The following is a 17,573-nucleotide window of genomic DNA, read 5'->3' as shown; positions in this document are numbered from 1 at the left end:
ACCAGAGCTGCTCCTAACCCTCGGTGTCCCCCATCCAGACAGTGAGAGATGAGGCATAGCTAGACCAAGTGGAGCATGTGGCAGGCCCCAGGAGGCCCTCAAAGCCTGGAGCCGTGAGTTTCTCTGTGGGACCACAGAGAAAGAAGACTGGGACCCAGCATATCACTCCGGAGAGACAAATGGCCTAGCTCAGTGGTTAAAAGCGAAGTTCTTAAGTGAAGCAGACCAAAATCCTGGTCCCAGGGCTGCCCTTACCAGCTGAGTGACCTTAACCTCTCCTGACCTCAGATTCATCGTCTTTAAAATGGTGACACTTTTCCTTAGTAATTAGGGTATCTATATGGATTAAATGATATGAGGCTTTGTCATCCGAAATGTGGCCCACGGAATCAAAACATCAGCATCCCCTGCAGCTAGTTGGAGATATCAGGTCCCACTGGAGCTTTATTGTCAGAATCTGCATTTTAATCAGCTCCCACAAGCACTGGTAAATGCGTGTCAAGTGCACAAAGCAAGCACTTAGCACATGTTATTTTTACCTACCAACCTCCCTACTTCTGTTCATCTCTTTTCCTTTTTAATTTGCTGTGCTTGTCCCCAATAAGGTGCTTAGGATTCCTGAAGCATGTTGTGCAGAGCTGGCTATCAGTTGGGTTCTCAAATAGCTGCGGTGTTTTGGGTTGTTCAGAGCTTGTGAGGAATAATGATGTGTAGACAAATCAATCGCACTGACCATGATAGCGGGAGGACAACATTTGTTTTTTCTTTTTTTTCTTCTTCTTTTTTTTTTTTTTTTTGCCCAAAGCAAATGTTTAATAAATGATTCCTGAATTATTCAGTTTGTTGTTGCTTTTGTAGATATTCTTAGGACAGTGTTCTTTCTATTCCTTTTTAAAATTTTAATTTTAAAAATTAAAAAATTAAAAAATAACTATAGTTCATAGACGGTGTTAAGTTAGTTTCGGGAGTATAATACAGTGATTCGACAATATCATACATCACCCAGGGTCTGAGATAAGCAAGTGAACTCTGTATCCCTCTCCCGTATTTCACTCTTCTTCTCTGATAATCGTGTTTGTTTTCCATTGTTAAGAGTAGGGTTTTGTTTGTTGTTGTTGTTGTTCGTCTCTTTTCTTTGCTTTGTTTGTTTTGTTTCTTAAATTCCACATGGAAGTGAAATCCTAAGGTAATTATCTCTCTAACTGACTTACTTCACTTAGCATTATACTCTCTAGCTCCATCCAGGTCCTTGCAAAATCATTTAAATGAATGGAAACCTATGAGTCATTCCGGCCACGGTCTGCGCACTTCTCTGCTGATCTAATCCATTGTGCCATAGCGATGCCAAACCCTGCCCCCAGCACATCCCTAGGCCAACCCACCATTATCTCTTGCTTGCTGAACCATAACAGCCTCTTAACTGGTCTCCCCACATCCACCCTGGTGTCCTCAAATCTGCTCTCCACCTTACGAACAGAGATGTTTTTCTAAATCAAAGGTCTTGTTAAGTTCCTCCCCTATTTAAAATCCTTCTGAGCTTCCCATTACCTTTGGCATAGAAAGTACAATCTTCAAGATGGCCTGCAAGACCCTTCATGATTTGAGCAGGGTCTGCCTGGACAGCCTCATCTGGCAGCTTCCGCCCTGCCCAGCTCCTGTGCTCTAGCTCTTCTTTTGGTTCTCAGATGTTGGCAAAATTCTTCCTAAGGCAGGGGTTTTTTGGGTGCATGCTTTCCACCTAAGACTAACTCTGCACCTTTAACCGGTGTGCAGCTCTCGGCTTAGGTATATCCCTCAGGGAAGCTGCCTCTGGCTTTTCAGCATGTCTAGGCCCCTCTTTTAAACTCTCATAATATCCTGTCTTTTTTCTTGTCATACGAAACCATAATGTGAATTGTAACAATCACAGGTCGTGATGAAATTTCTATTCATTCACTTAACATCAACCAGTCTGTAGACTCCAAAAGGGCAGAGATCATGTGTGTTTTGCTCAGACCGTGATAAATTCCTAATGCCTACAACAATGTCCAGGCTCTACAGGCTCTCCATGATTATTTGCTTAATGAACAAATTAGTGAAATGCTTTTGGGAAAAGGGCAGGAGAGAGATCGAAGAAGTCTTCAGGAGACAAAGAGGAATTTCAATGAGAGAGCATTGCCCTCTTGCTGAACAGCACATCAGGAAACTAAAAGATCAGAGGGATTGACTTAAGACTGGAAAGTTGTAGATGAATAGGTTTCAGAAACAGAAGCCAGTAAGTAGTTCTCAGCCCCAGGTGAATATTAGGATCACTCAAAGAGTTCTTAAAAATACCATCGACGGGGGGGCTGCATCTTCACATATTCTGATGTATTAGAAACAAATATTGTTACCGTCTTCCCATCTTGGTTAAAAGCCACTGATCTAGTAAGAGTTAGGATCTATGCAAGGTCGAACAACTACTTCAGAGTTAGGACTAAAACCCAAGCTGCTCGACTCCTATGCTTGGCGCCTTCCTCTCGTCTGGAAACCCAAGAGAACTAGCATTACAGTGTATGTCGTTCTGCCTAAACCAAGTAGAATTGAATGGAGGTAGGAAATCAACTCAATTAATTGAGTTCTTGGGAAACTCTGGAAATGCACAACTTTTATAGCTGAACAATGAGGCATCTTAGAGTGCAGTAACCCCCAAAGATACCTCGAAAACTGGACAGAGACATTCACTCCATCCTCATTTCTCTCTGCTTCTGTGGCATTTGCACCACCACATATAGACAGATGAGTTTTTCTTCTCCTTTCAAATGGCCTGAGAAGGTGATGCTGGGCTGCTCTTGTGGATCCCATGAGATCCACAGGGGAAATCCGTCAGTGACTGAGAGCGCCTTGCATGCACAGATTTATTGTATAATTAGATAGTATTCATTTGTCTAAGATAAAGCTCCATGGACTAGCCAACATGTCAACAATTACATTAATTAAATCATGACATTATTGGTGCATTTTCATTTTTCTAAGACTCTTAAGTAATGGAAAGCAAAAAAAGAGAGAGGGAGAGAGAGAGAGAATTTCCTAATATTAACAAGCCTGGTACATTGAGAAAGCAGGATCTTTCAGACCATAGTGATAAATTTAGGAGCCCCTGATATTATCCAGATGGGCTTACTAATGAGTAAGAGGACACAGATAAACCAGAAACTCAGGACACCCATCAAGGAGGAACACGAAACAATAGCAACCTTCCATTGTTGGTCTTTGCTACCTGAACCCCTTACAGAAGCATTCCTAATCTCTGAGCCCCTCCCTCCCACCAAGAAAGGAACATTTAAAAGTTAAGAGTCTTCTATTTGGCCTAAAGAATCTATTATCTAGGTGGAAGACAAAAGGGTAACGATGATAAGAGTGGGGGAGGAAAGAAAAAAAGAGGGAGTGGGAGGTGTTCTCAGCTATAATTATGCTCCCCTTAGTCCTGTGGTAAGGGGGGAGGGATCTTCTAACTAGAGACCATCTGGATCAAAGGAAGAGATTAGTCCTGTGCCAAAGAGAAAGGGGGCACATAGAGAAGATTCCAAGTAATCAATCGTTCAGCATCACACAACTCTTAGGCCAGAATGCTATCTACATTCTAAATCCAGAAAAATCCCAGGTAAGCTTGGGACTAAGAAGGACCAGGAAAACAAGATGACTGATAAATAGGGTCTAGAATGTTGGGAAAGCCCAGCTGCCCTCAACTCATTCATGTGTATACGCTTTCCCCATTTCTAGTCCCTTGCCTACCCCACTGGGCCATGTCTTCAAAATCCGTATTTCCCCTTCTGTGGGTTCCATGTTGGGGCCAGCCCTCATGCCCACTTTGAGATGCATGGGACACAACCTCCCCCAGCGCATGGGTGCCCACTCTAACAAGGCAGCCCCACCACAATCAGGATAGTCCTCTCCAGGGAGAACACTCGACTCAGTCAGAGACTGGCTCTGGATCCATGAGCACACTTTATACTGAGAAGTGGTTAAGAAGCAAGAGAGATGGAGCGTCTTGCCCTACTCTGGGGTCTGATGAGGCTTTAGTCTGCTGCTTCTCTGAGCCTCCCACTAAGCTGACTCAGAGATTTTTCTCATTGACTGGGCAAACGGCTTATGTTCCCCTTCTGACCCAAATGATCCCTCTTCCTAGCTTAGGCTGCATCCTACCTGTGGCTGGCCCAGCCTGCATACAACATCAACCTCCAGTCACCTAGCTCTTACTTACTAGGGAAAATTCTTTCTTCCTCTGTCTTCTGCTTCCTGCCCATACATGTGCACGCATTTTTGGCTATTTCAGGTCAGCAGGACAACAATTTTGGTTACCCATGAACAGGAAACCAATGCAATGCAGCCATACTTGCTGACTACATATGCTTGGGAGCACTCACTAGAGTCTACTCATTCTGTCACGCATGAAGGAGAGTTTGCTCCCTTCAACAGCTGACTCTCAGAGCTCCTCTAGACCTCTACTGAGCCATCCTTACCTCCCTGGGTCTCTGAAGGACACTACAGAATGGCAAGCCCACAGGTGTCAACGGAACCTCAAAAATTATTGACTGCAACCTGCTACTTAATCCAGGCCCCCTTCTTCAGCAGACCAGGCAGGTGGTCAGACAGAGAACACATGATTGTCAACACCCTTATATTGACAGCATACAGGAGAGAACGTAGGCCAGGGGGGATGCCTGTGTTGCCCTCGCACACCAGAAATCGACTCAGAAATGTACCCGGAGCACAGGTTTCCTCCTTTTAGAACAACAGGCTTTGCAGATTATAAGAAGTTGACAAATGCATGGTGTTCGTAATACCAAGTGTTCTTTCAGGGTTAGTGAGAAAAACTACAGCTCCTTGGACAAGTGCGCTTTTGCTTATTAGGTCACCTTTTTGGTCTCCTATCTCATGCCTAATTTGCGCCTGGGTGATCAGGAGCCTGCAGCTTCTGGAGACCAGTGCGTGGTGCCTTTCCCAGGTTCCCCTCCACTCTCCAGCACCAGCATCCCCTGCTACCACTCCCTTCCACCCCCTTCGAAGAGGCGTCACCTGCAGTAGTTTCTGTTCCAGGACGGTATTATCCCGGGGGTCTGTGCGGTTGCCCATGCGGAACTTGAGGGGGCGGTAGATGCAGCAGGTGGTGAAGCAGATCATATACAGGGTATACAAGGCACCCAGAATGTAGAAGTACCGCCGCCCGTATTTCTTCCACTTGAAGCTCACCAGCTGCTTCACTGGGGTCTGCTCCAGGATCTGGCGAGCCTGGCATGGAAGCAGAGTACAGATGGGGGTGGCCAGCCCAGTGAGGCAGGCAGGATTTCCTACCGGGTCCCAGAGGGCTGGGCTCTAACTGTGCAATCATCTTTCATTCGGTTAGCCAGCCATTTCATTTTCAGACAACTAGAAAATTTCCACTCTATGCTGAGCCTCATGTGAGTGCTGCAGGGGAACTATCATAGAAGTAAAACAAGGCATTTGAGCACCAATGAATTTTGAGGGATGAGTAGTACTTAGTGGAATGAAGAAGGAGGAGCTTGAGAAGATCCTTCCATGAAGTAGCAGCAGTTGCCAAGGCAGGGAGGTGAGAGAGGTCATCTGCAAATGAAAGCCGGGGGTGTCTGGGGACATGAGAGGACTGATGGGGAGTGGCAGGCAGGAGTTATAAGGGTGACATGGATACGAGGCAGACCATTGCACATTGTGAATGCCATAGTCAGGAATTTGAATGATCTTTCTGAATGCAATGGGGAGCATTGGGGGGGAAAGCAAGGAAGCAGTCACATTTGCTCTGGAAGTGTTGTGGACCAGAGAGGCGCAATAAAGGTACAGGGGTTGGATGTGGCAATAATCTAAGCCCCCAGGGTGGGGTGGGACTCTGATGTAAGTACATGGTAAGAGGTTAAGCACAAATGAGAGAGAGGGACAGAAGGGATAAGGCATCTGAGAAAGTAAGAAAAGCCTAATTCAAAGCAGAGCTGGAGGAATTAACCATTAGCAAAAATAATATCTTTTCCACTGAACCCAGAGGGAAGAAGAGGAGGTGGGTATTTTCTGACATGTTTGGCAGCTCAGGGCAGGAAGTGGAAACATCTCCAGCCAGAGAGCCTGTTTTTGCCATAATATGGGATTCTGGGCTTCTGGTGGAGCTAAAGGAGAGAGCTGGGAGGAATGTAAATGGGGCTCGGAATTTTGAGGGAAGGGAAAAGTAGTTGATCAAGACAAGAATGAAACTTGGAGAACACAGAGCTCGCTGAAACTGGGGACCTGGGATTTCTGTTGGCACTGTTCATGCAGAAGGATTGGGGTTATTTTTTTTTAATTTATTTTTTTACTTACTTATTTATTTGACATAGCGAAAGAGAGAGAGAGAGAGAGCAAGTGCACGCATAAGTAGAGGAGTGACAGGCAGAGGCAGATGGGGAAACAGACTCCCTGCTGAGCAGAGAGCCCAATGCGGGGCTTGATCTCAAGAGCCTGGGATCATGACTTGAGCCAAAGCCAGATGCTTAACCGACTGAGCCACCCAGACACCACTAAGAGATTGGGATTCTAATTCCTAAAAATTCCTGCTTGAAGTTTATTTGTTTCCAGGAATATTCTGCAAGCAAAATCACACAAACAGGCCTTTCAGGTTTTCTTCTATCTGTCACTACTAACAACTATCCAAGACTTACAGTCCTAGAGGGGTTCTTAGGATGGTCGTGTCGCAGATAAACAACAGAAATTATATCTTGTCACCATTTTGGAGGTTCCTGAGGGCTTGAAGAATGTTCTCCTCTCTACGACAGTCTTCAACAAATTTTCCTTTCCCACCTATTAACTCAATTCAGTCCTATCTGAATAGTATCGCTGTTTCCCCCTCTCTGGAAAGCTTTCTTTTTCTTCACCTTTCTGGTGCTTTCAAACTCCCCGTTGAAGACTCAGCTCAAGCCCTTCCTCTGTGACATCTTCTGTGGCCCATCCAGGACAAGTTACTTGACATCAATTTTGCTGCCACTTTTCATTATCCAGACCCCTCTAATGGCATAAGTGGTACCCACTGCAGTTACTAAGGACAGTGACCAGAATTTGAGGAGCAGACTGACAGGAACTGAGGTTTATTTCTGTAGTCTCAGTTCCTTCTACAGCAGCTGGGACTCAGAAGGTGCTCAAACCAGAATGAATGATAGGAAGTGACTTTGATTTGGAGAGGTCCTCAATTAAAACAATAGTATGACAAACGTAAGCAGAGGGGCTGGATACGGACAGAGGGAAAATGCAGTCAGACTGGACTTTTCTCCCAAAGGCCCCAAGGTTCTGTTCTCATGCCCAACTATTAAAAGACAGGGAAGTATCTGGAGCTCAGGATCTAAGGAAACGGATAGGCTTTACTTGGATATTTGACAGCCCCAGGTCCACTGTGGCATCCATACCTCTCGCTTCTTGGAAGAAACCACGAGCTCGAGAAAGGACACATCCTCCCCCCAGGAGTCAATCTCCGTGAGGTCATAGAGAGTGGAGGTCAGCGGCCCGTACGTCCACTGGATGTGCTTCCGCTTCTGCATCAGGTGCTGGAACATCTGGGGGGACACAGTGGTGAGTCAGAGGGTCAGCTTGAGGAGCGGCCACGGGAACCACACCTCCCAGAGGGCTGCAGTGGGCTCCTGGGCACTAACGGGCAGTCCGTGAGCCCCACGCCTCTGCTGCGTGAACCTCCTTTGGTTTCTGCTTCTCCCTCTTTCCCACCAACCCTCTCAAGATGGCAAAGAAGAGGACAGGCCAAGGGAACAGCACTTGGGGTCACCAGAGCAGATATTCTAGAGTGCCCTTCTCCAAGTTCTGGATCAGGGAAGCCTGCAGCTGAGCATTTAGCCACGGAGTTGGGAGTAAGGGACTGTGCCCTGTTGGGGGGGGGGGTTGGGAGGAAGGGTCTTTAGAAGGAGGCCACAGGGCCCAGGGAGCGAGCGTCCCTCACCACGGTGTTGCCCTCCACGCCAGCCAGCTTGAAGGGGGTGAGGCCCTGGTGATTGGGCACGAGGTCCAGGGACTGCAGGTGGTCCCTGCGCCCATCGTAGGACAGCAGCAGGTTGTACATTTGGCAGGCAAAGGTCTTGTTGGGCTGGAGGATGAGGATGTGCAACACGGTGTTTCCTGCACGGGACACGGGTGTCGCATGGCCATTGCACCGAAGGCCCTGCTGTTCCCCTGCTCACCCCGAGACAGGCCTGGGGGCTGTCCAGGTCCCTGCCCTCCCAGCCCCCAGCATCCCAGCTCCCCTCCTCACCCCAGCTCTTACCCAGGGAGTCCTGGGCCCGGATGTCCGCTCCATGCTCAATGAGCAGCCGCACGATCTCCTCACTGCCCACGCAGGCAGCAAAAGACAAAGGGTGCTCCCCTGCGGACACACAGGGCTCCGTGGCATGAGTGCCCAAGGGGATGGGCAGTGTCCCTGAGCGACTGCCTCCTTCCCCCCACATCTGAGCTCTGGGCTTGGTGACACTTGTCAGCAGAACCAGAGGCAGGGTTGGAGCAAGTACCATGGGCAGAACTGGCTCTGGCCTTAAGCCCTGTAAGGCCTGACCCCATCCAGCTTTCCCCGGGGTTGGAGCCCTCCTCAGCCTCCCTCCCTTGGCTCTTGCCCACCTCCCCACCCCCCCTGCCTCCCAGTCCTGGCCCTGCTCCCACCAAAGTAGATGAGGTTGCGGGGGCTGCGGCGGAAAGCTGTGCCTGTCGCTCTTGCAGAGACGCTGGCCCCATGGGCAAGCAGGGTTCGCACCAAGTTCACGTTCTGATTCACGATGGCTATGTGCAGTGCAGTCTGACCTGGCCAGAGAGAGCTCTCAGTCATGGGGTCTGTCCCCAGGATCCTGCAGGGACACAGCATCCCACTGGCAGACAGGAGGTCTCTGATAGGTCCTGGCATAGATTTTTGTCCTGGCTCACCATGGTGGCCTGGGACTGCAGGCGATTAGTCCCATAGACTGTCTACCTCACTGCCCTCACCTCTTGATTATTGTGGGTAGGGTGTACATATGACCACTCTAATGTTGCTATGAGAAAAATAAACAGAGTTTTGTCCTTCAGGGAACATGAGAGGCATTGAAAGGAAATGGAATGGCTGAAGAAAGTCACGGATGCTAAAGGCCAAGACCAGGACTTCTACATTCCTTCCAACTCAAGAGCAGCCCTCCTAAACCCCCTGTCTCTCCTTCCCTGCCCCTCCTTCAGAGGCCCAGGTTAAGAGGTGACATTGGCGCCTCCCGTCCGGTCTCCAACTTGTATTACTATGCGGCTCCTCACCTACAAATGGCTCACACAAGGTGGGCTCCTTGACCAGCTCCGGGGCAGCCTCTACCAGCACCATGGCGGCTTCGAGATTGTCATAGAGTGCGGCTATATGAAGGGCTGTCTCCCCCAGGGCTCCTGCGGCGGAGTAAGATGGGGTGTCAGGGACTGCTGGGGCCTCTCAAGGAAGGGGCTCCAGCTGGAGGTACTCTCCACCACCCGCTGCAGACCTCCTCAGCGTCTGGGGGTCAGGCGGGCAGGCGCTTCTGGCCCTCCTCCCGTCACCCCAAGCCACGTCCCACCTCTCTGCCGGAAGTCACAGTTTCGGTCCAGCAGAAGCTTCTTCAGGACACACAGGTCATTTTCCTTGGCTGCCTGGAGCAGAGGAAACTCTTGGATCCTGGGAGCAGATGGACATGGGTCAGATGGAGACAGAATCACAGAGAGGCCAACAGCAGAGAGAAGATCAGAGAAGTTTTCTACGTGGAACAGACAGGAGTCAAACAAGGTGTGCAGTGGCATGCTGGGAAGAGTTATTTGCTGGAGTCTAGCTGAGGGTCAGACGGGGATGAGCCTGGCTCTGAGCTCCCCCTGTGGTTGCATCATTGCCAGCTTTTCCCGGGCGAGGGGTAGAGGGAGTGTGGTGTTACTCAAGCCTTAGGTGGGTAGGAAAGTCTGTGGGGGGCAGAAGGCCTGAGCACCTGAGCAGGCAGCCCTAGGGACACTGACAGAAAGCCATCAGGGCCTGGACTGTCTGAATCCATCTAGGCTGAGTAAATATTTTCACCCCTGCTCCCAGGCCTGCTGAACCGGCTCTCCTTGGGCAAGGGGAACTTTGAGAGACCAGAGGGGCAGAGAGGCCAAGATGGGCCAGTTGTTGGGACTTGGGAAATTTACAAGCTGCCAAAATGCCAAATACCCCTCTGGGCCGCTGAGATACATATCCCTGCTGTCGGTGGGGAGGGGGAGATCTGGAGAGGGGTACAGACTGTCTCATCCTTCTGTGTTTTACCCCATTCCTGACGGAGGAGGAGCATAGCCTCGGGCTTCTCTGGGAACAGAAGCCTGTGGAGATATCCAACCTAAGGTGCCTCTTGTCAATTGATCTTTGTTTCTCCCCTGCCTCCACGAACCAAACGAGAGATAAAACTGAAGCCCATCCTGCTGGGCAAGCACATGTGGGCTCCCAAGCTGAATACAAGGCAAGTGAGGGTCATGAGGGAGAGATGAAAGGCAGACAAACAGAATGACCAGTGGTTCCCATGATGTCCCCAAGCCCCCAGATCTTCACGTCCCATTGCCCTGGGAGCCAGAGCAAGAACTTTTTTACTTAAAGAAGAAGCTTTTTATCTTAAGGTAGAACTCAAATCTGTCAGTTAGAAAAGTACTCTCAGGAGGGACCAGCAGAGTATGGGCCAGCCCCTCTCCCATCCCACCCAGTGGGAGTCCGCCCAGCTCAGGGCAACCAGGGCCAGAGTTCACCTCTTCTTCTGGGGGCAGCCAGGCCTCTAGCCCACCACCATCTGCAGAGGGGAGGTCCGGAACACAGCTCTCTCTCCAAGACCGCCCTACTCTCACCCAGGAGTTTGGAGGGAGGTGGGGAGGCCAAAGTTCCGTCCCAGGGGCTGGGGTGGGGGTTGGTGAGCAAGCAGAGAGCCTTTCCCAAATGCGGGCTGAGACTGTCCCCAGGGCCAGCTGCACAATTTGTGAGGCCCAGGGCCAAATGAAAATGCAGGACTCCTACTTCAAAAATGAAGCATTTCGAGTTGACAAGAGCAGCTCATTAAACCAAGGGGTCCCGTGCCACTGGCACTGGAGAGACCGCCCGCACATGAGGACAGCCCCAGCTAGACCACAGACCTGCTCCTGTCCGCTCCCTGAACCCCTAGGCAGCTCTCTGATGGGCGACCAGGTCCCCAAATGCTCTGAGGCAGAGGCCCACCTGCAGGAGGGGTCCCGGCCCTGGCCACTTGTCCATGAAATGATCTGTCCCCAGATGTACCAGCCCCACCTGACCTGAAGGCGTCCCAGGAGCAGGTACAGGCCTCATTCAATCTCTGTGTCCTCGGGATATGGCCTGGACACGGTAGACTCCTCAATAAAAGGTAGATAAGCTTGAGTTTCCCTTATCAGCTGGTCAGCTCCAGATGTAATGCAAAGCCGAGCTCCCCTCCCCTCGCACACAGCCAACTTTCATTCATACGAATGGGAACTCCTCAGTCTTTCTCCAGGGGACAAGTCTTTCCCAACCTGTGGGATCTCATGCCTCCCACCAGTAACTTGCCCTCTATCAGCCTGCACCTTCCTACCTCCCCCATCAGACTTCTTTGGTCTGGCCCCGTTCTGTCCCCCGCACCCGCCCCGTCCACCACGAGGCAGCCAGGTTAGAACTGTGGTGTCATTTTGTCCCTGGCTTGGAACCTACGTTGAGTCTCCTCCTGCCCTGCCCACGAAAAGAGGCAGCTGGGGTTTGTAACCAGGGGGCTGGGTACAGCCCAGTGCCTGGCATTGCATTCCAGGTTGCTCCAAGTGGCTCAGAGGGCCCTGAGGTCGGGGAGGGGTGGGAGGCAGCATGACTAGGGCAGCCTACCTCTTCTGTTGCAGCATGTGGGCCTCATCCACACGCTGATCCCAGTCCGGCTCTCTGACCAGCCAGGAGGCCAGAAGTTTCTGGAGTTGGACCCAGGGTCCCTCTGTCTTAGGTGGAGGAGCCCCCATATCTTCTCCTTTCAGGCACTGGCAGGTTAGGGAATGTGGTAAAAGGAGCCAGTCTGGGACTCCTTAACGGAGGAAGAGGCGGAGTCTGTTTGGGGTTGGGACGGAGAGAGAGTATCTCCAGTGTGACTTGTGTATGCAGCATGCTGCTTGTGGGTGGGGTGTGTGTGTGTGTGTGTGTGTATGTGTACGCATGCGCACGCCTGCACACACTGAGGGTACTCGGGGGCCTTGTCAGGAGACAGCAGCTTCACCTGGAGGAGGAGGAGCTCTTTCTCCAGAGCCCCTGGGGCACTGAACCCAAGAGCTGGGAGGGGAGAAGCGAGGAAACTCCATTCCTGGCGGTGGGCTGAGGCTGAAGCCGAGGCAGGGGATGTGAGGAAAGGTGAGGCAGTAGAAAATAGAGGGGAAGCAGGATGGAGCCCAGAAGGCGGGCCCCCCAAGCCAGGTGAGCGCTTAGTGGGATACAGGACAGGAGGAAAGTGAAGCCTTGCAGCTCAGCCATCAGGCAGGTCCTCGTTTGAATTCAGATCAATTAGGCCAGCTTTCTGGGCCTCAGTCTTCCAATCTGTAGAATTGGGCCAATGATTGTGCTGTCTCATGGAGTCCTGTCTGAAGAGCCCGGGGACGGTTGGTTCTCCTTCCCCACATTGGCTCCAAGCCCTAAGGTGCTGCTTCTCTGTGTTGGGGTTGTCTCTGTCCTCAACCCTACAGCCCGCCTCCCAGGGACTTCCTGGCTACCCTCCTCTGCCTTCCCTCACAGCTTCTACCTAGTCAGGGTAGAGCCCAGAGGTAGAACCATAAGAGCCGAGCCACGGTGGTGGATGGAGAAATCTTGGGACTCTCCCCAGGAATGAGTAGGCAAAAGGATTGAAGGCAGATATCCTCTTTGTGTTGCTTTCTGATAGGATGGGTTCTATTTCTCTCCTGATTGTAAATGCATGTTATTAAATTGGAGTTATTCAGGAGGCCAAGGATGTACATGGGATAGGTTGGGGGCTCTCTTTATATTCTAATGAGGAGACAGAGCTCAGAGAAGGGGGGTGATGGCCATGGCTAGTAGCAAAACTAGAACTGGCTTTAAAGTTGGAAATTTAGCTCCAAATCACCTGCCACAACTTATTGTTTCTTGGAAGACTTCTGCCTGTACAGATGTGGGAGATTTGGGCAGACATGGGCTGGGAACCTCCCCCTTGGGGGTCTTTAGGAGCAGGGGACCCTGCTTCTTTTAGTGTAAGATTGACAGATGGACAAAACGACCCTTAAGAGGAGAGTTGAAAGGAAGACAAATAAGGAAAGGAAGAGATGCCCGGAGACAAGAGGAAGCACACTTCCACCCAGGGAGTGGGGAGGGGCCAGTCAGGACCGGGAGGCGGTGACCTTGTAGGGCAGTTTTCTGTTTTGCTGGGGGCTGGAGCAGTGCGAGATGGTAATGGCTCCTGAAGCCTTGGGACTTCCAGTCTAAGGAGATGGACGGTGAGATAAGGTTGAGGTGGGGGTTGTAGATGCGCTGATAAGCAGGGGGCTGGCAGAGAAAGGAGCGCCTGCCTGCCTAGGCAACACTCAGCCCATAAAGCTAATCCTGGAGGCCATGGGGGTGGGGAGGGGCTTGCCCGGTCAGAGCCGCACAGAGCAGGTACAGGGGGGCTTGCCACCAAGTGCTCTGTCCTTGGGTCTGGGGTGGGGGGAAGAGGGGGGCCTGGGGAATGGGTCCCTACCTCTGGGTCTCCACCCTCTCACTTGCCCAGGCCCACTGCATGGGGCCACTTCTATGTGAATCGTTTTTGATAAAGACACTACAATACTGTAAACATATGTTTTCTTCCATATGACTTTCTTAACAATTTTCTCTAGTGTACTTTACTATAAAAATGCAATATATAATACATATAGCATACAAAATATGTGTTAGTTGACAGTTCATGTTTTTGGTAAGGCTTGCAGTCAGTATTAGGCTATTAGTAGTTAAGTTTGGGGAAATCCAAAATTGCACTGGGATTTTTGACTGTGTGGAGGTCAAGTCTACTGCCTAATCTTCGGGGAGTTCCCTGCTTGCCTCTGGCTTCTTCCCTTCATTCCTCCGCCCTTCTCGTATCCCCCACCACAGCCCTACTTCTCCCTCCTCCTTCCTCATGCTCCCTCAGCCTTCTGTGGACACAAACACCTAGAGCCCCTTTCCCTCAGGTCACAGCTTCCCTGCAGTCTCGGGAGACTCAATGATGACCCAAGAGCCCCTCATTACACTGTTAGGTCCCAGAGCCCCTTGTCCCCAAAGCAGTCAGACCTCATGTTCTGATGTGATAAGGAGGAGGAAAAGGAATCATACCTAGACTCTATTTTCTAGGAAATACTCTCCCACTCCACATCCGCACAGCCATGTAGGGAAAGGATTTAAATACTACACTTTAAAACATTAACAGTGATTTTCACTGGATGGTGAAATTATTAGCCCTTTTTGCTTTTCCTACTTTTTAAATACTTCTGTAATAAAAACAATTAAATTCCTGCAGGACTGGTGGGTGGTGAGGAAATTCGAGGAGTGGTGGTCAGTACAACCCAGTTCTTTCCACACCAGCCTGCGCCACCCCCAGCTGCCCCCCCCCAACACCATCAAAACGCACAGAGCCTGAATTGGCTTCTCTTTTTGCTGGGAACCAAGAGGCTCCTCCCTGCAAAGTAACCAGATTACTGATTTTTTTTTCCACCCAAGCATTGTTTCCTGGACCTGAAGGTCAATGAGTGCAAGGTAAAGGTGAGCAGGGTCACTTGCTTCCTTGAATCTTTCTTCCCCCACCATCAAGTGACCTCCTGTACCACTCCCCAGTCACCAAGTCGCCTGGCCTGGATCAGCAGGAAGGTGGGGTCCATCTGTGGGAAGGAGTCTCCACTCACACTCCTGTGTCTGTAATTCTCTTCTCCAGAAAGGGCACATGTTTCTGCACATGGCCCAGCCTATGCCTTTGGTGGTTCACTCAGGTATGGGATGCATGGGCCTCAGGAGTGGCGTGAGCTAATTGTGATAGCTCGGGTGTGCCCACAATCTCCTCCCACCTGCCCCAGGACCCCTCATGTAGCTCATGGCCTTCCCTGATTTGTGGTTGTCCAAGCAGGTCTTCATTCTAACTCCCAAGCTCACCCCACCCCAGCCCACCCCAGCCCAACCATCTCTGCTCCAGGAAGTGTTTAGCCACAGCCCATTACTGCCAACATGTCTGTATTCACCAGGTTCATGGGCATGGTGGGCCTGGGGCACTGAGGCAGGTTCCTTGAGATCTGTTCTTTGGGATCCTCACCTCTCTGCCACACTGGTTCTTCTCTAAAGACTCTACTTCTATCGAGCAAGGAGTTTTGAGAATGAGCCTCTCACAACTTTTTCTTTGTGTCTGAGAATTATATAAGAGGCTATATAAAACTAGAGAAGGGGGGTTTAAGTCTACCAGTACAAGAGGGCAAAGACTCAGGGAGAAGAAAATCTAGGGGAAGGTTAGGAGTGAAGGAATGGTTTCTGCTTGGGTACAGGACACCCTGTTCTGTGTCTCAGATACACACATACCCCTCATGTACGCTTTCCTCCCCCTCCATCTGTGCCTCTCCACCTCCCTCATGTTTGATGGGCTTGAGTTTCATGTATGGCCCAGGACTTCAGGATTCAGTATTATCACATCTTCTCTGGGCCTCAGCCTCTATAAGCCACTTTCCTTGGAGAAAGGCCACATGGAAGAGAGGAAGAAATGTTGTCTAGAATGAAAAAAGGTGGTCAAGGGTCCTGCTCTGCCCCTATTGTCTGGGTGATGCTAAGGGCAAGAGTCATGTCTTTTGTGAACCTCAGTTTCCTCATCTGTATAATGGGTATGATGATCCTATGACTTTGAGTCCCACTTGTTATGAGGATCTCCTCATAAAATGGATGTGAAAGTTCACAAACTCTTCATCATTTGGTTGCTCTCGACAGGATGACCCACTATGATCATCCTAGAAGCCTGTGCTATCTGCTGCTAGCTACTCACTACTCTCTTGCTTGGCAATGGAACTCTCTAATGACCTGAATGAGGGGCAGGCCATGGCTGTGATGTCACAAAGCTCATGAAGTCAAAGGTCCTATGGAAGGGAAGGGAAGAAAACGGTGCTGGGAAGTGGTAAGGGCTAGGACAGGGACAAGGGAGGGAGGTGGGGGAGCTGGCTGGGAACTGGGGAGTAGGGAGGGCCAAAAGCAGCTCATGGGCAGGCCCATGAATTCCCTGGGCTCCCAGCTCTGCAGGGCAGCATTCCTGGCCACCATCCTGCTGCTGCTACGGGTCAAGGGGGTAAAGCCTCAGAAAGGCAACTTGGACCCCAACGAGAAGAGTCAGAATGAGGAGATACCCTCTACAGGTAGGTAGAGGAGAGAGGATGGCGTCTGGAGCTAAGGATTAGATCTCTTTGGAGTCAGTCCCCCACTACTTATCAGGCTGGAATGAAACCCGAGATAGGTTCAGGTTGTGGGAGAGTAGACTCCAGTCCCCTGTTATTGTAGTGTAGAAGGGTTGGGTAAAAGGTTTAGAGCAGGGTTCTTGACAAGGGCCATATACAGGGGCGCACCACAGGCTAGCCAAAAGTGCATGTGTCTTGTGTGTGTGTGTGTGGGCATAGATGCATTTGTCTGAGAAGAGTCTCTGGTCTCTGTCCTTCTCCAAGGCGGTCCCTCCATCTCTGAATGGTGTAATGCAATTTGGAGGAGACAGTTTGAGGTGGACATGGGATGTGTGTACTGTGGTTGAACACCGATGGGAAGAGACCTCTAGATGGAGCATCACTTCCTTGGTCAAGGATAGGGTCTGCACAACTGGGCTAAATCCCTAGGCCCTAACCTCTTCCCAGATTCTCTTAACTTTGTCCCATTTCTGGCACAGATTGGGGTCAGGGTGGGGCAGGTTAGGATCAGCCCCTTCAGTGCCTTCCCCTCTCCGCTGTTCCAGACCAGGATCAAGAGTACTTTGAAGAGCACTTTGTGGCCTCCTCAGAGGGTGAGATGTGGCAGACTGTGGATATGACCCAGCAAGAAGATGACAGGACATCAGACACAACAGCTCTTCGTGACCACCTATTGGACCTAGCCTTCTGCTTCAATCTGGCCAGCATCATGGTTTTTTTATGAGGGACGTCGAGGCTGAGGTGGTGGCCTGGTTCCTGGATGAGGACCTGGATATCTACCTCCGCTTCATGATAGCTTACTGACCCTCTCCCCCCACTGGGCTCCAGGTCACTGCTCCCAAAGGAGGCATATGCGTGGCTTCCTGACTCTGGCCCATGACTCTTCACTTCAGGATGCAGCACCTGAGAGAGCCTGGCACTGGCCTTCCAACTACCCATTGCCACAGCCTGACTGCCTCCCCACTCTCTGAGCTCCATCTCCCAGAGCCTGAGACACCAGACCCATGCCCTTCTCTCTCTTGCACCTCTCCTGACTCTGCTTGGGACAGCACATTAGGGGAAGGGAGTAGCAACAATAAAAGTAATAATAAAATCCTGAAAACTCTGGGGGGCAGTTTTCTGAGACTTAGCTGAAGCCCTTTTGTCTCTTACTGGTTCGTTTGATTGCTGGACCCATGGCCCACTAGTTTAGCAAT

The 17,573-nt window shown here is 50.6% G+C and overlaps 2 protein-coding genes across 3 annotated transcripts in view; one reads left to right on the top strand and one right to left on the bottom strand.

Moving 5' to 3' along the window:
* TRPV5 (transient receptor potential cation channel subfamily V member 5) overlaps window positions 1–11,972 on the bottom strand; it is a 28,050-nt gene extending 16,078 nt beyond the window's left edge. Inside the window, exons 1-8 of one of the 2 annotated variants that reach the window (XM_082691707.1) lie at window positions 11,843–11,972; window positions 9,555–9,652; window positions 9,268–9,390; window positions 8,653–8,790; window positions 8,264–8,362; window positions 7,943–8,118; window positions 7,401–7,547; window positions 5,038–5,250 (exon numbers count right to left, since the gene is read on the bottom strand). In XM_082691707.1, coding sequence (XP_082547833.1) covers window positions 5,038–5,250; window positions 7,401–7,547; window positions 7,943–8,118; window positions 8,264–8,362; window positions 8,653–8,790; window positions 9,268–9,390; window positions 9,555–9,652; window positions 11,843–11,970 — 1,122 coding nt within the window. In that variant the 5' untranslated portion in view covers window positions 11,971–11,972. The remainder of the gene's footprint in view (window positions 1–5,037; window positions 5,251–7,400; window positions 7,548–7,942; window positions 8,119–8,263; window positions 8,363–8,652; window positions 8,791–9,267; window positions 9,391–9,554; window positions 9,653–11,842) is intronic. The other variant, XM_082691708.1, reaches the window with a different exon arrangement.
* Window positions 11,973–16,109: 4,137 nt separating this feature from the next.
* LLCFC1 (LLLL and CFNLAS motif containing 1) lies at window positions 16,110–17,479 on the top strand. The gene is made up of 2 exons (XM_082691813.1): window positions 16,110–16,338; window positions 16,923–17,479. Exons 1-2 carry the CDS (start codon window positions 16,185–16,187, stop codon window positions 17,099–17,101), a joined length of 333 nt encoding a protein of 110 aa, XP_082547939.1. The 5' UTR covers window positions 16,110–16,184; the 3' UTR covers window positions 17,102–17,479.
* Window positions 17,480–17,573: the final 94 nt, after the last annotated feature.

The sequence above is a fragment of the Mustela nivalis genome (assembly GCF_964662115.1).
Source record: "Mustela nivalis genome assembly, chromosome: 12".
Lineage (NCBI taxonomy): Eukaryota > Metazoa > Chordata > Mammalia > Carnivora > Mustelidae > Mustela > Mustela nivalis.
The sequence above is the reverse complement of the archived record's forward strand: the minus strand, read 5'-3'. Positions and strand labels throughout refer to the sequence as shown.